This window comes from Lissotriton helveticus, chromosome 3_1 (genome assembly GCF_964261635.1).
Source record: "Lissotriton helveticus chromosome 3_1, aLisHel1.1, whole genome shotgun sequence".
Lineage (NCBI taxonomy): Eukaryota > Metazoa > Chordata > Amphibia > Caudata > Salamandridae > Lissotriton > Lissotriton helveticus.
In genome coordinates this window covers 1,028,794,905-1,028,820,585 of record NC_136061.1, presented here as the reverse complement: position 1 = coordinate 1,028,820,585, position 25,681 = coordinate 1,028,794,905, and the positions used below count along the sequence as shown (strand labels likewise).

General features: G+C 39.8%; 1 protein-coding gene across 6 annotated transcripts in view; it reads left to right on the top strand.

Annotated features, from left to right (window-relative positions):
* The window catches only part of MAP3K20 (mitogen-activated protein kinase kinase kinase 20), a 1,120,268-nt gene that overhangs the window by 484,389 nt on the left and 610,198 nt on the right, over nt 1–25,681 (top strand). For all 6 annotated transcript variants that reach the window (XR_013608752.1, XM_078681552.1, XM_078681553.1 and 3 more), the window contains one exon: nt 4,079–4,165. Coding sequence is in view for 5 of the 6 variants with exons in the window: in XM_078681552.1 (XP_078537678.1) it covers nt 4,079–4,165 (87 nt within the window). In the remaining variant the exon portion in view is untranslated. The remainder of the gene's footprint in view (nt 1–4,078; nt 4,166–25,681) is intronic.

Here is a 25,681-nt window from a genome sequence, read left to right as displayed (position 1 = left end):
GTGTGGTTGAGTATATTGTTGCAGCCAGTATGAGAAACATCCTCTGGCCTTATGTGTCCTTTCATCTCATACTGAGACATTATTTCAGTACTCCCATGATTTTTGGCAAAGTATTGCCACTTTTTATAGTGTAACTACAGGAGGCATGAACTGTTTGTCATCATGGGATGGCTTTCTGAATCTATCTCAGTTGCCAGCTCTTTATTGGATGCCCATCATCCATGTTCTTGTGCTTGTCCTCCCCCCCCCCCCGGTGCTTTTCCTCTTTAACCACATTTTTGAGTGGCTGGGTTGAATACTTCAGTGCTAACGTCATGGAACTTTTTTTTCGGGAGTTTAATATAGCGTGAACTTGATCCGAAGGTATCAGGTATCAGAGCGATTTACATGAGCACCAGTTTACATTCATTTTTGTTAGGCACAGGAAGATTAAGTTATTTGCCTAGAAACACAGGATGTTCAGTGTCATTGCCGAGATTCGAACCTGGTTCCCCAGATTTGAGATCAACCGCCATAGCTGTTAGACCACATACTCTCCCCTTATTTCTTATTTAGCTCTCCATTTGAGTCCATGTCCTGTTCGTTCCTTGACTGCAAGTACACTCGCTATCTTCCCCTACATTCCCGAACCCTCCTCACGCCCCCTGTCCCTTCCTGCAATCCCTGTGAGTACTGTGGATGGAGATGCACTTGACCCTCATGCAGAGCACTATACACCAGATAAAAGGCTTGGTGATGCCTTGGATGTTGCCCCTTAAAACTTTTTTGTGCCTCTTACTGAGACTTCAGATGCGCTTGACTTTTAGCCAATGCACCAGGTGCCAGAGGGTTGGCTCGGCTTTGCCCTAAAAGTGGTCCTGCAGCACTTGTGCCTCTTGGCTCCCCATTTCTCCAGGCTTCACTACCCACCCTCTTCCACGTATACTCTCCCACTGCCCATCTCCATGCCACTGCCACTATTGGCCTTGCCAATACGGGATGCCATTACAAATGAACTGGCAATAGTAAAGCCAATACCAATGACTACTCATCATCAAAGTTTATTTCTTATATTTAGTATACTTTCAAGACGCCCTCACTGCATTACTCAACATGATGTAAGGCAATGGGGCAGCAAAATATTTTATACTTTCAAGAGGGCTGCAGTGTTGCGTCACATAACATTACTTTATGCAACGTGGCCGCCACCTTCATGGTATGAAAACATTTCATTTACAAAAGGTAATAAATAAAACAATTTGCCTCATCTTCTTTAAAGATTGAGCCTGATCTTTTGGGACAGTTGTTAAAGCTTCTTGAAAGTTAAACAAGGGAAGACATGCTCTGACAAATGACCATACCAAAATGTTGTAAGAAACTGTGACAATTTCAAAATGAAGACAATTATAATTAAAAGTAGAGCATTAAAATGTAAATATATTTATATATGAATACTTACCCTCGATTCATCAGCTCAAGTGGTGTATGTTAGGTGTACTACTGAAAAGCATGCACTAGTTGGTTCTGTTTGACTTTACGTTTTTACTTTTATGTGAGCCTTTTCCACTGCTAAATTCCAGCATGTGTGACCGGCTGGAAGCTATAAAGGGAAAACTGAGAGGATGTGATAATTATCACAAAACCCGTAATTTAGCGCTTAACTTGTAATCAAGGTCTTATAATGCAACGTCTTTCATGAGTATATAAAGAGCTTGTAAAATGGTTTGGTATTAAAAAAAGGAATTTTCAGAAACATTGTAAAGAGTGGAGTGGGCATTAATATATTAGGTAGGTGACAATAGCCATTAAACATTTTGATGCTGTACATATAGTATTATTTGGAAGCTACCTATGTACAGATTTTGAATATCTGTGCAAGGGCTGTACAATGTTTTTGGTATTATAGAAGACAATTTACAACAGTGACGTTAATAGAATGGATGACACATCCATAGCACATATACATATTAAAGCTTTACATGCAGTTTACTAGTGTATACGCATAGCTATTACAGTGAGCTAGTAGCATACGGCAGTATATGTTTAGAAATGGTGAAGTTATTCATTAATAGAGTAGATGACAACAGTTAATTCCAGGCAGAGATACACACCTTTAGGGCAGACAAAGCTTACTTTAAAGAAACAAAGGAAGTAAACAGTGACAGGACGATCTTTCCTAAACTGCATTTTAAAATGGCATACTGAACTATATAAGGACCGTTAATTGGAGGAGGGAAAAGTGTACCCAGGATAAAGGTTTATCATTAATTTAATCTTAAACCAATCTTATTGTTGCTGGATGCTTTAAAAGCGGATATATGCTTATATATTGAAATCAATGTTTTATTTTAAAATATTTCCATGTTTACATTTTAGATAATAAAAGAGTTTTCGATTCTTTAAATACTACTAAAAAATGGAGCTCTGGTTGATAGAATCTCTTGCTGAGCAAAACCTTCATCCTTTCACAAATTAGGACAGAAAAACTTTGTCTGAATTCAAACTTATGGCCTTATTTAGAGTTGACAGATGGGGTATTTCACCACATATGTGAAGAATATCCTGTCGACCATATTAAAAATGCAGTATAGCTTATGCATTTGCTTCACAGCAGCAAGTTATCTGTCACATTTTGACAGAGTATCCCGTCTGCCAAACTCTAAATACTGCCCCTAGACCTCACTGGCTTTGGAGTTCCCACCACTGATGACCATGTATTGTCTAAAAACGTTATTGCTTATTACAGGTGTCATATATAATATCGGGAAAGAGATGTAAAAGGTTGAAGGATCCTTACATGTTATGGTCGATATATTAATCCCGAAAATAAAATTGACATTATTTGTTGTGTGTTAAAATAGTTTTAATGATGTATGTTCTCTATAGATAATAAGAAATGTTGCAGTAGTCTGCAAAATGTTTGTCAGGTTTCTTTGCATCCTTTAATAAATAGTTTGCCCCTTTACAGCAGATGTTTCTTGGAGTGACATGATAAAACATTTTTGTGTACTTGAGTTAGAATCATATTTTTATGGTGGAATAAACAGAATGAGAATTGACTAACAATAATTGTTTTTATGGTAAATGGGTCTATCTTCAGTCTGCCTTATCCCCGAAATGCAGGCATGCTAGGACTGATCTAATATTCTGCTGAACTGCTGAACCTCAGTTGAACTTCTTATAATGTTCACTATTTTTCACAGATTTATATTCGATTTAAACAGTTGTTCTACTACTTCCATTTCGGAGTCACCTGTAAAAATACTCTCCTTGTATAACTATGTAAAGCCCTTCCTTTCTTAGTGTTCTTTAAAGAAAGGTTTGTTTAGTGGCACTTTTAGTGTTCCAGCACTTTATTCTTAAACTTTCATAGAATGTGACTACTGCCCTGTCCTATATATGGATGCATGTCTGGTTATTGAGGCTATTATTGGGTGAACCACATAAAATACTTCGAATACAAAGAGTTAAAGTGGTGACTTTTGCACAGTAGACATGATTAGTCAATAGGATGAATCACGTGGTGTTTATGCAGAATACCAGAGGTTGCACCCTAGTCCCAAATCAAAACTCTACCATCCGCGCCACTGTTTTTTAACACTTAAAAATATAAATAAAATCATAAAAGACTTCGAACTATCCTTGGTAAGTAGAATACATTAGCTATAGAATATATTAACTGTTTTTAACCTTAAAAATATAAATTACAATAAAATCATGAGAGACTTAGAACAACCCTTGGTCAGCAGAATACATTAGTTCATTATATTAAGGTACTGATTCAAAACAGCAGTTAATTATTTAGTGAAGATATTTCCAACACACTTTATGTTGGTCTATTTCCTGGGCTCATCATTTTTTCCAGAAAAGTTAATGTTGCCATCCTACTGAATGAGCATTGATTTCCAGATGAGCGCAAACTTTGTTTACCAATATGCTTTTGGTTGGTAAAGATAAATGATAAATACTATTTGCATCATTTTGTTAAATGTGTACTCATAGAGCAAGTCTGCATCACGTTATATCTGATTACATGAAAAGGTGTATGTATGGCATTATAGATTTTAATGACTGTATCTTGAATATGTTTTTGTTCCAGGTACTTTGGGAGATGCTCACAAGAGAAGTCCCATTTAAAGGCTTGGAAGGATTACAAGTCGCTTGGCTTGTAGTGGAAAAAAATGAGGTAAGATACTTTTCTATTAGGTTTAGAGGCAGTGGATAGATATGAATACTGTATTGGGGGATTGTAAAGACCTATTCATCTTCTTCAATTGGAGAGTAAGTTCACGCTTATGGGAAGATTACCAGTAGGAGTTAGCACAAAGGGTCAAAGTGGTGTTATCCCTCATGAATGGACCCTTTACATCTAATTGTTGCGGCTTCACGTTGTGACGCTGGAGATCAAAAATTTTAGAACTACTGTACTAGCTTCTCATTCTCAATAATGTAACCTAGGGGTTTGTTCTTAGTGATGAAAGAAGCCCTTGCGTCCAAGACAGAGGAGCGGTTTAACCACATCTCCCGCATTTTGGACACCTTTATACTGGCCAGGAGACAATATTTCTGTAAGAGACCTTCAGATACTTCCACTTAACTCTCCCAGCATGAGCCACTCCTGTACAAGAAGCAGTCACTTAGATGAGCATTTCAAATGTAAAAAGGGAGAAAAATAAAGAAAATTACAGTTTAGCTCCCTGCAGTATGTTGAACACTACATTAAAGATGAACTTATCACTTGTATTGGCTGGATTGAGAGATTGCTGCTAGCTAACTCACGCAGAGACCTTCCTTTTCTAAAGTACTTTAGCAGTGTACAGTAAACGCCTTTCCTGTCTCCAGTGTTCTCTTTTTCTCATGAGATTGTGAAGCTTTCAATTAGCAGGATCCGCAGTACCTGGTTGTAGATCTTTGCACTGTGCATACATATTTTTCAAAATGCGCACCTTTTTAGATTTTATTCCACATGTACTGATATTCTTTTAAGCTAACATATTTAGCATAGTAAATAAAAGTGTTGGCCTCCTTTGTCATTCATACTGTTGAGAAGCATTGAGTATAGAAACAACTATGTATTTAAAGAGCCCTGATGATAAGCCAGTATATTTACTTCTTCTTTCTGACACAGAGACATCACACTAACAAATTAATTAGTTCCTGCATATATTACATTAGGCAAAACGTTATTTGTGGCCATTTGGCAATTAGTAATAGCATTTGTTTGACTTGCCAAAGCACTAAATATTGAAGATATCATTTCAATCTCTCTTACAATTGATAGATACTCAAATCATGTTCTGTTAAAATATTTTAGTTAGCCCATTTAAATTGGGGCAATTCAGAGTCAAGAATTTGTAATGAATCACTAAGCACACGAGACGTAAACATGCCTTAAGTCACTCATCTTGTGGTATCAATATAAATATCCTCAAAATTGACCAAATATGTAGGTGGTGTACACAATGTGAAATTATGTGCCATGGTCAAACTTGGGAGAGGAGTAGAATAGAAAATATTTTAGTATTTTACTAAATCATTTGATGTCAAATGTTTTCCATTTTGTACTCACACAGTCTGTGTGGACTGCTGTCTCATTCCCATTCACATTATAAAAATGATCACCCACCAACACTTGTTAAAGATGTGTGGTTTGTTAACCACTCTTATTATACCAAAAAATGGAGCACATATTTATCAAAGGCCTGCACTGTTTTAGGGGTGCAACTACACATAGTCTGAGAAGATGTCTATGATGCAAATGTATGACAGTTAATATGTGAAATACTGGCAGCTAAGAAAGAGTACACACACTCTGCTCTGAGAGCACTAGAAAGGTTATCATCTGCCAGTTCACTTGTAAACTAGTTATAAAGCATTATCTTTCAAACGCCATTCTTAATTGGAGACCCTCTGTGTTTTAGTAAATTACTCCCTAAAAACATTATTCTTAGTGAAAGAAATCTGTAAACTGTCCAATGTATAGAAATTTAAAAGGATTCACTGTCCAACACGGCCCCAATAGATCTAGTTAAAAAAAGAATTCCATGTTGTGGATATTGAGCAAACTAATTATATAGTTTTAGGAACCAAAAAGCCACCATAAACAGTTTTTCTTTAGGGCAGATAATTTGAAGGTAGAGAAAACATATCAGTATTCCGGGGTTAGTTTATCCCCCTGTTCATCTTGTACATTAAAACTAAGTAAAAGTAAACCGGTATGAAGAAGCTCTTCCTGGGGCTTGCTTCTGTGCCCCCCTTATTATCACCCTCATCAACACATCCCTATTCCTTAGCAAAATCTCTAAAATCTCAAACAAATTGCAAACAATCCACTTTAAAAATGGTCCATATCCCAAGCCCTGAATTTTGTCTAACTACAGACCCTTCATGGGTCGGCCTTGCCTTGGAAAGGATCAGAAAACCATGGAATGCTCTCAACCCTCTAAAAACCAGAAAGCCAACTATCTGCTGGATGACCTTAAGTCAAGCTTCCAATCACTCCACTTTTCAAAACCACTTTGTTCATCATCAGGGATGAATTTTTATAGTGAGCAAAGCCAAGCTATGTACATATCGTACTGGAACTGTCAGCTGTATTTTAACTCATAGACATTGTAGGACTGATTAATTGCCTGCATTGTTTGCTGGAATTGAGGGGTTGGTTTCTCTGTTCCTGGATCTTATGTTTTCTTAACTACTGCACACAGCAAGTCAAAGTGGAATCCATTATTTCTGATACTAATCCAATTAGCTATTGAAATCTTCAAGTCTATAAATCAATCCATCTTATCCCAAGCATGACTCTTCTAGCCAACGTTCTGAAATTCCACCATTTCAACCATCATCTGTATTTGAATATCACCCAGATCAATCTATGAATCAGAAAGAAAGGGATCCTGAATTTGTTGTTCAATTATAGCATGTGTCCAGCTATACTGGCTTTGTAGGTGTGCCCAGAAATTAATTGTTCTATTCATGGCCTTGAGCTCCTCACTTCTTCCATTCGCCTTATCTCTCTAATGCCATTCCAGCAGGTGTGCAATGTTTACCTGTTTTTTGGGCAGCATCCTATTATTTGCTCACCAAGTCAAAGCTGCAACCAGGAAAGTGTTCCTTCACCTCCGTCACTTATTAGGGTCTGGTTTTTTTTTTTACCAGCAAACTTGATTTCCAGGCCACTTACAGTAACATCAGCTACAAACATGGAGCTCTCCCACCTCCAAAGAATGCAGAGTCGGGTCATTCACCTGGCTCATTTATGGTTGGGAGAAAGTGATATCAATATATTTGCCTCGTACTACATTGAATCCCCATCAAGGAAAGAATGGAGTTTAAATACTGCACCACCCCCACTCCTCAGCTAAAATTAGAATTTCTTGTTTTTTCTGACCTACCTGCCATCCACATGCATGAGTACAGCCAAACTAAACCAACTCACGATATGCCCTGTCCCATATAACATTTTTGTTCAGAGATCCTTTCACATAAATGAGTTATCATTTTGTAACACATATATTTGCATATTTGAGACTAGAAGGAACATTCCAAATTGTTAAAGTTTTGTAGGGATCAGAAGGATCAACATTTCATCCAAGAGGAACGTTAACCATTCTATATATTGTTTATCCATCTCTCACACATTTTAGGAAATAACACTGATTTGATTATATAGCGAAAGGACGTAATCATTGTAATGGATGACATATTTAATGATGATTTTAGTTGCACTAATGGACACCTCCTACGTATATGAGAAGAAAGGATAACCATAGGCTATATCAATGTCAATTTATCGGTGGGCCTTAAGTAGATGTCCTAAAATAAGAGGTTTGTATGTAAAGTTAGGAGTGTACCAATTTCCACTGACAGATCTATTTAGAGCATGGAAGGAAGTAGTCCATAATGGTTGTGATGGCATGCAATCATTTTCTACATCAATGCCTGCTTTTTTAATCCAGAATTGACTCACTAAAGGTTTTGAATTATAGGATTTACTTTTGTGAGGTATGGTATTATTCTGTAAGTGAATCACAATCAATATACAACCTGCTCATACGATGGCTGTCTAGAAATAGATTCACTTTCGGTGAATTTCCTCTATGAAAACTATCAATATTATCAAGCATTAAAGTTAATTCCAAGAGGTATGTTGGAGAGCCCCTTCCATGCATGCTTAGAAGCTGTCACCTGTGTATACACAATACAGGATGCTTGCACAATAGAAGACAACTGATTAATTTTGAATTTAGTAATTTAAAGGCACCCTTTTGTTTTTAATGTTTGTAAGTTGTAGAATATGAGTCCAGAAACTGATTGGAACTGGTGAAATTAAGGTCCGTTTTGGGGAGAATATTGGAAATGTGTTGGAGCCAATCACTTTTTCTATTTGCCTGACTTCCATAAGCAACTATCAAAAATGAACTGCAACTATCAAAAATGGCGACACATAATTAATAATTTTACATGACTGAAAGCTTTATGAATCAGTCAGTGAAAAAGATGTGGAAGAGTGTTAGGGCTATGTGATAATGAGTTGCCTCAAGTACCAATGGCGTTTATTTCCCCCAGTATGAAAGTAGAGTCCACTATTTCTCTGACCCCCCAGCTTCATTGGCATGCCATAAAACACATAAAACTCTGCGTTCTGCAAGTGGGCTAGTGAACCCCGGAGACATCAAAAATAGGGGTTTAGAAGAGAAGTGACTTGCGACTGCTCCATTTGGAATGCAATTTACCGCTGTACACAAAAATGCGTATTTTTCAAAGTGTGATAATTATTCCAAGAAGACAGCAGATGTCAGGATAGTACTCTGTTAAAGATATTAATAACCCTGTTTCACTATTGTACTCAATATTGTACACTGTTTATGGAAAAACATTCAAACGTAGAAGACCCACTGTTCCAGATGCTGGTAATAAGCTACTGAGAATGAAATGAGCTTTTGATTAGGTCTGAAATTGCAAGGAAATGTTTCCTGATAAATGCAAGAAAATGTTTCCTGATAAATCGAATTCTCAGTACTCTTTGTAAAAAGAGACCGTACCTTCAGTTCTCTTTTTGGTTTGTTTATAATTGTAAAGTTATTTGCTACCAGGTAGAGTGCATCAGGATTGCATATTATTTTAAACATTTCCTTGCTTAGGAACAAGATTAGAATGAGAAACATCAACACGCCTTTTTCACTGGAATAAAATTGCTCAACAAACTTGGCATTTATGAATAAAAGGCTTTAAATTGTTATTTATGCGGGCTCGAAAAATATACAGGCCTATTCACAAATGCATTTTGAAGTATGTAAAGTAGTACTCTGTAGTATTCATTCATTTTCATACTCGTGTGCGCCTTAGTGAATTGGAGCAAAACATCAAAAATGAGTTAAGTCTTGAAATATTCATATACAATTAGCACAAATAGAATGGACTGTGCCTATATGCACTATTATTAATAGGGAGTTGGACGTTTCGGGGCTGAGTCAAAGAAACGTATAAGAGTATGGAAAGATTAATCTTGTAGTACCAATTCTCATATTCATCAATGCTTTTGTGAATCGGCCCCATAGAATGCTTCTCACAAAAATAGAAGTGTGCCTAACTAAAGCAGTTAATGCTGCTTTTCCTAGCTAGGTTCGTACTCTATTGGATCGTACTATGGCATTTGTATAGTTCTTGCTACCCCTATGTGGAGTCACTTATACTCATGGATAGCATGTTATATCATGCAAGTATGTTCCAATATTTCTTTATTTCGGTATTTCACCATAAAAGAACAGCCACAAGTATATACAAGCAGGTATGTGATTGGAAGTGTTTGAATCAATGTGGGAAGTGTTTACAAGTCGTGCGTTTTAATGTGTTATGGTGCTTGGCTGTACTCTTGTCCAAATTGTTTTAATTTACATCTTGACATTTCATGCAGTTTAAAACTATGTGATAATGCCCTAGAATCCTTACCTATTCACAGGGGCATTTTGTCTTCAAAAGCAAAGGCACAGATTAACATAAAACACTCTTTCACACAGTGACATCATAGAACGTTACATTATACAGAATTTGAAACAATGGCCAATTGGAGTATGGGTTTTCTAAATAATAAACATGAATAGTTTGAAACTGGCACAAGTGATCACAGAAAATAGCAGAGGCTCAAATCATAAATTTCAAGCATGAGTAATTAGATCAGTTATATAACAGAGATTCCTCTAGGCTGATTCATCTGGTCTGGGAGATATCCTGTTTGCACCGTATAGTTGAAGTAGCTTGCATACTCACCCCATTTTTGCACTCTCTTGGTCCTACTTGTAATGGCAGGCCTTTCGAAGTAGGCCTTCTCTTGGATCAAACCTTGGCTTAACTACTACTTCTGATTTCCCCTCTGCTGCTCAAAGATAGGCAGACTCAGGCCTTTGTCAACCCACTGCCCAAACCTGAGATTATTATGGCTCGTGCTCCAGCCCCGTAATACTGATGGAATCATTTAATAGCCATTTAACTGAAATAAGATATTCTGTGATCTTAATCTCCTAGAAGCCTGTATGCACGTGCCTATGGCTGACCTAAGGATCCACGCTCAATTTACAGTCAGGAAATTCCTGATATAGCGTTTGAGCAGGGAATTTTCCATCTGCCATTTTGGTGGTTTTCCTTACTGTGCCAAGGCGGTAGAGAACAATCTGCAAAATGTATTGCACACCTCCAAAGTGGCAAAGGTTTTTCCATTAAACCGCCTGTATACACCATGGGAGCCATGTCATTAGAGGAACACTCGGGCAGAAAAACCACAACTTTCTGTTACTGATAGTGGAAATTCTGTCAGCAAATGTGTGTACTTTCACAGTTACCCCGTGTACTGGTGCAGTGCAGTAATTTCACTGGGATCACTGACATAATATCGAGGGACATAATATCGACCATCAAAAATATCGTTGACAAAATATCGACAGACAGAATATCGACTTTGTATCTACAAACAGGTAAGTACAAAAATATCGAGTTAAAAATATCGTTTACAAAAATATAGTTTATAAAAATATCGACTTTATTAAAAACAATGTTAAATTAAATTAATATTAAAAATGAATTACTAAAATATACTTAAAATACTTAAATTACCTTATAATAATTAAATAATTAATGAAAGTAATAAAAACAAATTTTTACAATCATATTTGTTAAAAAATATATATATAGTAACATAATATAAATAAATAATATGCAATATTATCACCGTAGGATAGCGGAAGTGTAAAAATTACTATTCCCACTCCAGAGAGTGCAACAGTAGGGAAAGCGTTGGATAGCGTAGGGGTAAAATTTACTATTCCCACTCCAGAGAGTGCAACAGTAGGGAAAACGTTGGATAGCGTAGGGGTACAAATTACTATTCCCACTCCAGAGAGTGCAACAGTAGGGAAAGTGTTGGATAGCGTAGAGGTAAAAATTACTATTCCCACTCCAAAGAGTGCAACATTAGGGAAAGCGTTGGTTAGCGTAGGGGTAAAAATTACTATTACCACTCCAGTGAGTGCAACAGTAGGGAAAGCGTTGGATAGCATAGGGGTAAAAATTACTATTCCCACTCCAGTGGGTGCAACAGTAGGGAAAGCGTTGGATAGCGTAGGGGTAAAAATGACTATTCCCACTCCAGTGAGTGCAACAGTAGGGTAAGCGTTGGATAACGTAGAGGTAACAATTACTATTCCCACTCCAGAGAGTGCAACAGTAGGGAAAGCGTTGGATAGCGTAGGGGTAAAAATTACTATTCCCACTCCAATGGGTGCAACAGTAGGGAAAGCGTTGGATAGCGTAGGGGTAAAAATTACTATTCCCACTCCAGAGAGTGCAACAGTAGGGAAAGCGTTGGATAGCGTAGGGGTAAAATTTACTATTCCCACTCCAGTGTGTGCAACAGTAGGGAAAGCGTTGGATAGCGTAGGGGTAAAAATTCCTATTCCCACTCCAGTGAGTGCAACAGTAGGGTAAGCGTTGGATAACGTAGAGGTAACAATTACTATTCCCACTCCAGAGAGTGCAACAGTAGGGAAAGCGTTGGATAGCGTAGGGGTAAAATTTACTATTCCCACTCCAATGGGTGCAACAGTAGGGAAAGCGTTGGATAGCGTAGGGGTAAAAATTACTATTCCCACTCCAAAGAGTGCAACAGTAGGGAAAGCGTTGGATAGCGTAGAGGTAAAAATTACTATTCCCACTCCTGTGGGTGCAACAGTAGGGAAAGCGTTGGATAGCGTAGGGGTAAAAATTACTATTCCCACTCCAGTGAGTGCAACAGTAGGGAAAGCGTTGGATAACGTAGGGGTAAAAATTACTATTCCCACTCCAAAGAGTGCAACAGTAGTGAAAGCGTTGGATAGCGTAGGGGTTAAAATTACTATTCCCACTCCAAAGAGTGCAACAGTAGGGAAAGCATTGGATAGCGTAGGGGTTAAAATTACTATTCCCACTCCAAAGAGTGCAACAGTAGGGAAAGCGTTGGATAGCGTAGAGGTAAAAATTACTATTCCCACTCCAGTGAGTGCAACAGTAGGGAAAGCGTTGGATAACGTAGGGGTAAAAATTACTATTCCCACTCCAAAGAGTGCAACAGTAGGGAAAGCGTTGGATAGCGTAGGGGTAAAAATTACTATTCCCACTCCAGAGAGTGCAACAGTAGAGAAAGTAAATACTTCTTATATTATTTAAAAACAGTATAAATTAATATCTATAAAAAATTAATTACAAGTAATTACCAATTTAATATAATATACTAATTAATCAATTAAAATTACAAATTTCAATTATTTTTTACTATTACTTACCTATTCAAATTAATTACAAATTAACAAATAATTAATTAACATTTTAAAATGAATTAAAAATTAATTAAAGTTAAAAACAATCAAATAAATTGAATTATTTAATTAATTATAAATAAATTACTTCCCACCCTATTCCCCTATAAACTCACAACCCACTACAGAAAATTAATTAGTAAAATTAACATAATTAGCAATTAATCAATTAAATAAAATGAATTTGCAATTAAAATGTAATTAATTACCCATAAAAATTAATTAACAATCAATTCTAAAAAAACACCAATAAATATTTTTACATATTTAATTAATAATAAATAAATTACTTCCCGCCCAATTCCCCTATAAACCCACAACCCGCTACAGAAAATTAATTAGTAAAATTAACATAATTAGCAATTAATCAATTAATTAAAATTAATTACCAATTAAAATTTAATTAATTACCAGATATAAATTAATTAACAATTAATTAAAAATAAATACCAATATATAAATTTACATATTTAATTAATTATAATTAAATTACTTCCCACCCTATTCCCCTATAAACCCACAACCCGCTACAGAATTACATTACTCAAAAATTAAAAAAACTAAATTCAAATATTTAAAATTAATCATAACATAAATACACACTTTTCACACATATAATAACATAACAAACACTATAAAAAATTCGATATTATTAAAAATTCGATAATTTTAAGAACCTATATTATAGACTTCGATATTTTAACTTTCTATATTTTTAACATTCGATATTACATTACTTACCTTCAAAACAATATTTTTGATGTCTATATTCTGTCCATTCGATATTTTGTCCAGCCTATATTTTGGACTCGATATTATGTCCATTCGATATTTTGTAGTCGATATTATGTCTGTTTACCATTTCACTGGTATGAAAAATGTGGGGGGGCTCTAAAATGTGTGTGACCTAAGACGCCTAGCCAGGAAATCCCCATAAGAGATGTGAAATAGAGTCCTGGGCTTCACAAATTCATAAATAGATTATTATTGGGTAGAAAATATCCCAGATCAGCAGGGAACAAGATATTTATTTATCAGTTTATATAGCCATGGACCATAAGCAATAAAATACTTGAAAAGGTAAATTTGAAAGTGAGCAGCTCCTTGACTGCTTTGTATCACTAACTTTTGAGTGTCAAAAGTACAAAAGGAAATAACTTAGTTAGTCATGGGGAATGAAATGGTTCCCTATGCACCAACAGTAAACAACAGTATCCAACAAGTTGCAAACCTGTTTCACAAATGGGAATCCTAGTGTAGTTTTTTTTTATAAACACGTTTTATAGATTTTTGCATAGAGAGAAACATAAAAAGAACAAGACTCACAAGTGGCCTGTCGGAGAAGGGCATACAGCTTTCCATCAAGGCATTGGCATGCAGATGACACAATATAATGGTGTAAAACAACAGCAGCTCTCCTTTCACTAGTTGGGACCTAAGGCTAATTGGCCCAGCCATTTCCCCCAAACTCGACCGTGCTTCAGGGGGCAGCCCCTGGCCTCTTAAACCATTTTGTCTTGTAGCGTAACTGTCCAACCCCGGGTGCTCTTGCGAGGGGGCGGGATTGTAGGGGATTTCCAGCGGGTGGCATTGTCATGCTTGGCGACCATAAAGGTTGTTCCCAGAAAGAACTGATGAGCTATTGTGCCCTCAGAGCCATCAAGGACACCCAATAAGAGCATTAGAGGGGATAAGATAACCTCCCACCCCAACACCTCAGTCAGTTCTCCCACCATCACAGATCAGAACTTTTGAATCTCGGGGCACCTCCAGACCATGTGATAGAAATTGGCAGGAGCATCTCCACAGCGGGGCAAGTAGACTTGGGGAGGAGTCTCACTCGGTGTAGTCTAGCCGGTGAGAGGTAAGCACTGTAGAGTAAACATGTTTGGATCAACCGCAATTTGGAAGAAATTGTGATAACTCTGGGTGCCATCAGCACGTAACGCCAATCATCATCCTCAAGGGGACTGAGCCTGTTCTCCCATCGGGTTCTTCGATGGTCCAGAGTGCCTGGGTTGTTGACAATCAAAGTGCGATAAATTTGGAAAATTCCACCTTTGCACAGATCTCATCAGGAGCTTAACATCCAATGGGCTGAACTCGTGAAAGGAGGCAGTCTGCAGGGCGTAAGACTAAAGTGCATTTCTAAATTGGAAGTATCTATAGAACTGCATATTGGTCAGTGTGCATGTGGTCTGGAGCTCCTGAAAAGACCACATGTGTGTCCCTGACCAAACATCCCCAGCTGCGTAATGAGGTCCCATCTCACATAGCCATGCAGCATCACCACCTCCCTCAACCAGGTTCCGTGCCTAAGAGGTGTTTGATGCGTGAGTTTGGTGTCTCAGCGGGTGTGACCTAAGGCTACCCTCCAAGCTAGTAGAGCCTTCTTGGTCACCAGTGGTGTGGAGTTGGGCATGGGAGAGCCATGCAGAAGGGCCACAATTCGAGGAAACCTTAGGAGGGATAGTTCCAACCGTTAGGCTGGGTGATGGCACCTCAAGGTCACATGAGAACCTAGAAGTGTGTCGGAATGTGCTTGTCAGTCTTATTGCTTGTCTTTGTAAGGGTGGCCACGACTTGACTACATTAATGAGGGTAACGATAAACAATTTATGTCAACGCTAAGAAACTAGTCATGGTGAATATGCATTTTACAAATTGTAATGATTTATGAAGTTTTTATTTCACCATATTTCTTGGGTCTACAACTGGGTATATGCTGCAGTTCTTCTAATTTGCTGGTGGTTCTGCATTTCCAGATGAAAAGTTCTGGTTAACACAACTCATGGATAGCAAATTTCGGGTCTACCAAAAAGAACCTCTTCCTCAAAAATTCTGATTATTGAATGACTGGCGTTACAATTTACACATAAGTGGCGGGGTGTCGGCAGGATAGGGCTGGGCAACCCAGAACCCAGTTCTAATCCTGTCTCTGCAAGTAAATAGCTTTTATCAGCGACAATGAAAGGCTCCTGTCTTTGAAAACATGAAGGAAGGCTTTCCTCGTTTATAGTGTTTTTTGGAGACTGGAATGTGTATTTTTTCCTATAAAATGATTTCCAAACATGCCTGCTAAGAGGTATGAGATTAATCAATGTATCACGTTTAAAACCAAAAATCACATAGCCAGAGACTATAAGAGGCATGTAAAAAGGAGGATTAGCCCAGAAAAACGGGTTTTAACATGGTCTCGAGGCCCCAGGCTAAAAACTTGCTGTGAACACAAGCAACAGAGTTATTTTTTTACACCGACGAAATAGACAAATTTCCATATTGTAAATCTAATTCAAACGAATTTCGAATGTAAGTCATTATCCTAAACATCTCAGGGCGTCTGCAACTGCTTAGAAGGTTAAATATTCATACACAAAGTGGAACGAGCAAAGCTACCAAATTCCTTCAGTGTCCCTCACACTGAGTGAAAAAATACCTTTAAGTTTTTTAAAAGACCCCTCACCCACCTCCTTAGTTGGCATGCTTCATCATTGGAGTCCCACTCTAAACACCTAGTGCGTCACAGGTGTGATCCAATGCCTGACTACAGCAGAGTGTTTCTTTTTTTCAAAGCAGATGAGGGTGTGAATTAAAATGACCTTCTGGGTTACCAACCAGAAGTGGTGTATTATTTAATAATGGTACCCTTAAATAAGGTTAAAAACAGTGATGTATGTCTCGCGAGGAGTTAGGGACCTCTCACATCGTTTAAAATAGTTAACATGTTTCAGCGACAACAATGCCGCCTGAGGGACTGGCTGGACTGCTTTCTTCAGGACCAAGTGCACATGCATGCTAAGGCATGCGCATATATTTCAATTTTTAACTTACGTATTCTTTAACTTACTCCCTTTGAGTTTCTGTGCAGAAATAAAAGGGGAGACACGTATCAATTTGCTCTTGGGTAGGAAAATCTATTATTGGCTGAGCACTCTTAGCGTGCTTAAACCACCATACAAATGGTTCCACCAAGACAGAACCATAATGCCCATTAGAATAGATGAAATCACCTGCTGGTCATGAATCTACATTCAGCTTCATGCAGACCTCTCAAAAGTGCAGGCAAAATCCTCCCCGTGAGGCACTTTAAGTGATGCATGGTGACTAAACATGCACTGCTACTTGTTGGCAGGGCGATGTCTGTGGCAGGGATTTCTCTTTGTAATCAGACTCATCAGTGAAACAGTAAATTAATGTGTGCAATACTATACCAAGTCATCATGTGCGGATTATGCGTCGTGCTCCTTAGAAATCACATGCACTACTATTATATATTACGGCGATCTCATAGTTGTCGCTGTTTATTGTTTAAGGAATAGTGCTCGATGTTAAATCAGGGGTAGCCACACATAGCACAAAATACTTTTTAAAGGTGATAATGTTTACGTGTTTGTCAGGAGGCAGTAACCACCTCGAGGGGGCGTGCCCTGTAGTCCCACACTAGGGAATTACATGCCCATTAGTGATCCTATCAACAATCAATTATAGCCATAGAGAAAAAGGTAATTCTGCTAGGCCCCATACCCTGTACTTAGTGAAGAGTTATTGCCTCCAACCAAACCAGAGATGAGGCCTCCAGAGTTCCACGTTTTACCTGTGACGCAACTGCTTCCGACTAAATAGTCAGGGCGTTGCGGGCAAGCTCCGCATGCAGGTGAGCGGCATCGTGAGAGACAGCTGCCGGCACATGTCACATGCTGAGGGGTGTGGCTAAGCTAGTGTTGAAGCCATAACTATGGCAATAGAGGCAGTCCCACGCTGAGCATACAGCGTGGCGCCCTGTATCTTCAAAGGCACAGACAGGTATAGAAAGACACTAAAAAAAGAATACAAGTGACGACAATGAATAATAAAGTGTCAAAAATAGTAACGTTGTAATCTTCCCAAAAAGAAACCCCTGGGGGTTCGCAACACCTACTCAGGGAGTCTGCAATTGCTTAAAAGGTTACATATTACTAACATTAATAAAGTGGAAATAACTAAAGAAGCACAATTGCATTTTTTTAAATGTTCTGTAAATGTGAAATCATTTAAAATCCGACACTAAAAATTAAGTTGGTATCCTCAGGTTGAGCTGTGCAAGTGCGCGTCATACACAATGTAGAATGGGTGATTGGTGACTTAAGTTGAATTTAGAAAAGCTCCAAACTTCCCATTAAAATTATTTTTTTATATTTGAAACTAATTATTTCATCATTTGTTTAATTGTTAGATGAATGCTTTCGTAATTTCGTGTATTGTTTTGTGGATCAAATCATCGAAAAACCTTAGACAGGGATTCTAACAAGGGCTCAGTGAGGGTCCCTTAGTTCCAGTAATGATTCTGTGGGCTGTCTGCTGATTCAACTAATAATTAAGGGGGGCACAGAAGTCAAAAGGTTAAGAACCACTGCGTGCACTCCTATTTAAAATATGTACTCGTTCCTTTTTTATATATTTTTAAAACACTTATCTTTACTGTGTTTCTTGTTTTCCCAAGAACCCCATCAGTATTTCTATTTTTCAACACAAGAGCAAAGGACGCGTTTGCTCTTTTGCTAACTGTAGTTCATGTGTTTTTTAAGCACACGCTGCTGTATTAATAAATACCATGTAGACACATCCTGTACAGCTGCAGTAGTGTAATTACAGTTTTCAAGCACATAAAACAATGCAAAAGTCTTGAACGTGGGGACGATGGGAGATTATACACTCACTTTTGTAGACTCATCAGAGCCACGTACAGAACATTCTCAACCAGCTTAAAACATATGACAAGAAATGAAAGGACACTGTTGTTCAGTGGTATACAATTTACATTTTAATCTGCGTGCTTTTCCAAAAAATGTGCATTGCAAAGACGAGGAATGCGTTTGTTTCTGCCTAAATAATAATTGGCGTCAGAAGTTAGAAAATGTCAATTGTATAGTTTCTTGGCAATAAATCAGCAGTTCTCTTTTTCACACAATTTTGAATAGACACACTAAAAATATTCATAACTGTGTATGCATAGGAGTGTTCACGAGAGGTGTTTTTTTAGCAGGGGGTGTGGTAATTGAAGTGTAGGAAAAGATGTAGCAAAAACAGATTTTTTTTCATATCCCAGGTGGGATCCGACAGGAACTTTGGCCTTATATCTGAAATAAGTAGAAATTGTTTGGTGAGTGTTTTTTTTAATATTAATTAAACTGCTAATGCATCTTTCTTGTTAGTGGAAATACACGCACCGAAAATACTTCGAAAATTACTTGTAAATACAGTGTGGAATGAGGGCGTTATAAGTCAGACCGTCTTATTTGGAATTTGGCCCAGATGCAACATTTACCATTGTGAAGGATGGCTCGGAGCAAGGGTTAGGAGAGCCGAATCACCATGTCAAAGAGATGTTGCTGCTTTGCTGATAATATCAGATAGAACCTGGTACAATGAGAGAACAATTTTAACTCATCTATCCGTGAATATACAAATACCATTAGATCTGCAAAGTGAAGAGTAAATTATATTGAAGCAGATAACATAATTGGGTGTGGTTTGGTTTAAGAACATAAGTGTTTAGGACATGTGCCCAAAAGCATAGCCTACAAATCGGTAGGTACCACCCACCTCTATTTACGGGAAGATAGCGAAAGCAGTAGGGTATTCTTGGTTTACTTGTGAGACCAAATAAAATGGGAATCTGCAGAATCGAATTACTTAACGAAAGATGCCAGGATGTAAATATGCTGGGCACAAAAAAGGTTCAGAATCGTGGGTGAAATAACCATTTTTATAATCTTAACACAACCATCGAAAGAGATCCACAGATTTTGTCATCAGTCAGCCAACAGATGGCCATAATTGAGTTTCTTGGTATGTTAGTGCTCATTAGTTAAAGTGACAACCAACAATTTAACATTATTAGTGCCAGCCCCCGCCTACACCCCCTCTATATTAACAAGTAAATCTACATTTATTCTAATAAATTAAAACCACTTTCCAAGAAATGCGCAGGCACACGCGAATGCCCTGTTTTCTCAAAGAATTACTCAGATGGCGAGAAAGAGGTGGAGTGCAACCCGGGGACGCCGCATGCCAGGTAAGTGGTTTTAATGCCAGGTAAGTTGTTTTAATTTACTAGAATGAATGTAGATTTACTTGTTAATATAGGGGGGATGGAGGCGGGTGGCGTGGCCTAGAGGAGCGGAGTTCGACAGAGTTTGTTCACAACTCTGTGTAGCCCCGCTATGCCCACTACGCCATGGGTTAGTTTTATATAACCCTTTTTGCTATTTGATGCTATAATGTAACCCCTTAAGTTTCAACTTAACAGTTTTAGGGCCTTGGCTACTAGGTAAGCCATATCAGATGTCCCAAACTCTACATGAATAGCCTATCCCAATTCCTTAAGTTTATGTGAAGCTTGCTTTAGTACAACTAGTTTCTCCTTTCTTTATGTCAACCCCTACCCCTCCTGCAACCCAAGCAAGCCCTCCCCAGGAAACCTACTCATCAATCTACCTATACCTGCAACCAATTGGAACTCTTATTGTAATTGTATGGAATGTGCTACAGGCCAAAAATAATTTTTAGACGTAAGCATGGGTGTTTTTTCTGTGACCACAAAAGTGAAACTACATTTTGGGGACAGATATAGTGAATCTTTGTGGATGAAGGCTTCTACCTGCTCCTAGTTCACTGATTCTGAATTTTGATTCTGTAGGCCGAAACATGGGCCAGACTCTTGAATATTGCACATTAAATGAGACACAAAGATAGTCAATTGTATTGTCCATTCCTGAAGCGTGTTACAAAAACCCATAGCACTATATTCTAGTGTTGCTTTTGGTAGGTGTTACGCCTATACAAATACAGATTCATATAGGTTGGAGTGCTCTGGCATTCATAATACATATTGCATGTTTTTATTTTGCAAAATGTTGATACGCTTGAACAAATTACTTAAGGTTATATGAGCACTACCCGGAGCATACCACCAGAATAAACCCAGCAATACATCAAAAAGAAAATAGGAATACAATGAAGCACGATTCCATAACTTTTTGTTTTGGGTTTCTTCAGCATGGGTTTCTTTCCTCTGTTCCATGGAATAGCTCTGCTGTATCACAGGCATCTTGCAGTGAAGAAGCACCTCAGAGCTTTCTCGTCTTGTGAGAACCCTGACAGTGCTGTTGCGTATTTGAGCTCTTAAATTCTCCCCTTAAGCACCTGGAAAAATTGGGCTCAAAGAACCGCCCCGTGTAGAGCAATGTTAACAGCATTATGATACCTTCTTTTGCATTTGATTCCAAGTTAGTTAATACTGTGTTGTAACTATATTTGCGAATGGTATTACCACACAGTGCTCCGCTTTGTACACTGTTTTGGATGTGCAAAGTCCTGATGGAATTTCCAAGTGGAAATTGCTTTACGAAAAATACAGGACCCCCCACAATTTGAATGAAACACGTGATATGAAACGTTTGTACCTGCAGAACTTTACATGTCGCTGTAGTCAATCTTTCATTCATAGATACTCACTATCCTCATCAACCAGAATGGTGCATGCAAGCAGTAAATGTTCTTATTTTTGTAAGATAGGTTTAATTTGCTGCTCTCATTGTAAGGATCAAAGTCATTGGTGTACATCTGTCCACTTCTGTGCAGAGTCCCATCACTGTTATTTGCTTTTCAAAAACAAATCTGCTCGTTTCTTTGTTTGAATCAATATACACAGAGAATGCCTTTATAGGTCTCGGCCTGCGCAGGTAGGCTGCGCTTGTGCAGTCTCGCTGGCGAGATTTTATGTTTTCCAGAGTGGGACTTGAACCCGCCCCTCTTCTCCATTGGCTGGCTTCCTAAACGGAGGCCAGCCATTGGAGAAGAGGGGCATCTGTCCATTTAAGCCCTGTCTTTTTCGGATTTGGGGGGGTGTTTTTTAGGTTCTCCCTCTCCTCTTTTACATTCCAGCCAATGGGAAGAGGAGAGAAAGAAAAACACGCCCCCCCCCCCCAAAAAAATGGCGGGGCGTTTCTCCGAGCCATTTCTGCTGGACCTCGGAGAAATATGGTGGTGTCATGGCGTGGTCCCTTTCCAGCCGAAGCTCGTTTCTGCTAATGGGACGTTAATAGACTAACTATGCCTGTAGTATGACATTTTTGTTCAAAGTTTTTCTTTACCATTACACTGCTCGTACTGAATAAAACAGCTGCCCGGTGGTATCAGCTTGCAAGCAGCGCAGTCCCAGCCCTTCCCGCTCCCCCACCCCTCCCGGGCCTTTGTGCGCGTCCTGCAAGCATGAAGAGGAATAAATATGCCCTGGTGTGCTGTAGCGCGACAAAAAAAAGAGCAGGAACCGGTTCCGCCGGTTATGTCTGATGCGGCTCGAACCAAATCTCACTTTCAGCAGCCACTGAAACCACGTCGGCCCCCACCGAGTAAACACGATTCCGGCCGCGGGTTGTGGCTAGGTGAAGAGGAGGTGAGCGCGCGAGACAATGACGTGAGACTAGTAATACCTGGAGAAAGGAGCGGCGCTCGCTCAGAAGCTTCTCTTTCAGCACAGCCGGTTATTTATAACACAGCGGACATCTGCTACTTCTACATTCCTGAAGTTAGTAAACCGGGCAGTAAGCTCGAGCGACATGCCAAATGTACAGGTGGTTTGTTAGTATGGGCTGTGAGAGGCGCGCACGCGCTGAAGGACACTGAGGGTTTGGCTAGTTCTGCTGGGACTGCAGACAGGTGCACGAGGCCGCTCACACCAGCTGTCGGAGAAAGAAGGGAATGTGAGTAGTGTTCATCTTTGCACGAGGCAAGAGCACTTTATGTTAGTTCCGAATCATTTCTCTCCGCATAATTACTCTTTAGTACGAAAGCTGCGTTTTTTCAAAGGTCCGCCTACACAGGATGTAACTGCTCACATTTACACGTTAACACAGGAACATAATTAAGAATTTTCAATGCACACAAGGCAGAGGGCACACATTTCAACTGCGTACTGGTGGTCCCGCAGCAGCGCAACACGACTGAGACTCAAGCCAGACGCTGCCTGTTGCAGCCTTTTTTTTGGGTGGGGAGGGCAGATCAGCGAGGAAGCCTATGCTCCCTCGTTCTCATGTCTGTGCCATGAGGCAAGGTATTCCTGAACGCTGTACGCAGCCCCGAGTAAATTCTGACTCCTACACATGGTACTCTATACACCGACTTTGGAAGGATGGCATGCTGATTAGGCCATGTCAGGTTTCGAGCTCTTGAAATGTAGGTCGCAGTACATATTGGCGCATTGCAAGTCGGTGAAACATAAGTTAACTGAAAAGAATACTAGTGCAACACCCCCCCACTTGCTACTTGTGTTTCTCACTGTGGGGAGTGTGTGTGAGGGTGCAATGTTTTTGTCTTCTGCGCTACTCGTAACGTTCCCCATTTAAGAGGGGATGAGGGGCGAGGGGGTGCTCAGTGGCTCTAACATGCCCGGCGCCTCCAGGTGGTGCGGTAATGTGGTTGGTTGTGGTTCCGCAGCACAGGACCGCGGAGGCGAGCGAGTCTGTCAGCGAGGCTCCTTCCTCGGGTGCTGTCCCCCGTACCCTCTCCCGCATTCAGGAGAGAACAGCGCGAGATCGGCAGACGCACACGGCTGGGCCTTCTCGGCTGCCTTAATTAGCGCCATTAAATATTTAATTTAATTGTTTCCTTGTTTATTCTTCTGTGACCACGGCATGCGAGCCACCGTGCACGGCCAGGTCATTTAAATCGAAGTCTGACTCCGAGATCGCTTACCGAAACGTGCAGTATTAACCGAGATTTATTCATCCGGTCCGCCCCACCACCCCTTCACAACACGCAGTGGGCGACACAACAGTCGCCAACTAAATGAGCAAGCATTAGCAAAGCCAATTGTACTGTGTGTGTGGGGGGCTCTGTGTGTGTGGGGGGGGGGCTCTGTGTGTGTGGGGGGGCTCTGTGTGTGTGGGGGGCTCTGTGTGTGTGGGGGGCTCTGTGTGTGGGGGGGCTCTGTGTGTGGGGGAGGGCTCTGTGTGTGTGTGTGTGTGGCTCTGTGTGTGTTAGTGTGGCTCTGTGTGTAGCTCTCTGTGTGTGGGGCTCTGTCTGTGTGTGGGGCTCTGTGTGTGTGTGGGGCTCTGTGTGTGTGCGGGGCTCTGTGTGCGCGCGGGGCTCTGTGTGTGTGCGGGGCTCTGTGTGTGTGCGGGGCTCTGTGTGTGTGCGGGTCTGTGTGTGTGTGTGTGCCTGTGTGTGTGTGTGTGGGTGCAAATGCAATAGGTCTCGCATTTGAGAGAGATTAAGCTATTACTCTCTACTACTCTCTAATGCTTACCTATTGCCATTGTAAATGACAATACCATATATTTATCGGTTTTAAAAAAAACAATAAATGAAAAAAATGACATTTGCAATGCCAATAGCGCTATCTTTAACAAAGACGAGACCATTGCATTGTAAATGCCTGTTTCCTCTCTGATCTGTATTTCATGCTACCATAGGAAGGGAGCATTCTGTAAAATATCTGCTTATGAAAACCCAATTTAACATTCTCTCTCTCTCGATTGATGTATACACATATTCTTTTTTCGTTTTTCATCTCACACTTTAGTAACAAAGATCTTGTTGGTTTTGATTTTTGTGTGCCTTATATTTTTGAAAATATCATAGTTATGTGGGTATATCTATAGCAAACACCATCACAGTTTGCTCTAAATGTAATTATAATTGTCAGTGAAGCTCCCAGAACTTCAGCAATTTGCTATTCCTAGTAAGCAGAAATTTAGCAAATATGTGTGCCCTCTTTCAATCCAGGGAGCCATATTTCATTAGTGAATGGTTGCTGAAAATATAATGATGTACTAATAAAAATGACTTTCAGATGTACATGAATGTTGGTGCCAGGATATCAAGAGAGGCAAATGAGCAAATGTCTGTGAAGTCTATTATGCAATGCTTGCATGTGCGTGTGTGTATGCGTGTGTAAAAAACACATAGCATGGGGTGCTAAACCAAAGGGTGTCAGTCCCAGAAACCTTTAGAATGTTAACTGAAAGGCAAGGAGAAGGTTAGTACCTAGGCTGTGAGTTGATGGTGCTCTTGGAAGAGCTACGTCTTCAGTTTTTTTCACAAACAATTCTGATGGTGATGGAATGCTGACTGGATGTGGTTCGAAATCCTGGGTGCCTAGACTAACAAAGCTTGCCTTCTGGCCCTCTTTTCCTGCTGTTCCTTGTTTCCATTCTGATGACGTTTTGCTCTTGGTATGGCGCTGTTTGCCTGAGACAGATAGTTTCTCAGCCAAATTTGCTGGGGTGTTGATTGTGATGGCCATATAAGTGACGCAAGTGGAAGTGGCCCTGAGGGCCTGGGTGTGCGGGGTGGGGGGAGGTTGGAGTGACTGATAAGATCCTGCAGTGTCGCAGATTTCTACCTGAAATACTTTGACAAGGCTGTTACTGGGTAAAAGCTGATTATTCTTTACACAACACAAAAACTGATTATAACACCGAAACTCTAATGTGCACTTTGCACGTTTAGAAAAACAACACTGAATCTGAGAAAAGTTGAAGCACAGTAAAAGTGTGCTTCGATATGTAGAATTAGCAGGATTGATAAAATAATGAACTCTAGGGGGGAGGAGCCAAGATGGCGCTCGGAGCGGACGTGTAGTCCCTCGGCTCCGGGGACCGTCTCCGCCTTCAAGTCTCTCCTGCCTGATATCCTGCAACGCAGTGGCTGATTTCGACAGCGGACTTACTCCACTGACCCGCCACGAAATCCTGACGCTTTTGCTCCTTGGCAAGTCGGAGAAATACTTGGACGCAGTTGGCGGCCCGCATCAGCGTACAGACCGGGGCCTCGCGTAACTATCGAGGCCGGTCAACAGACGCGCTCTCCCGGAC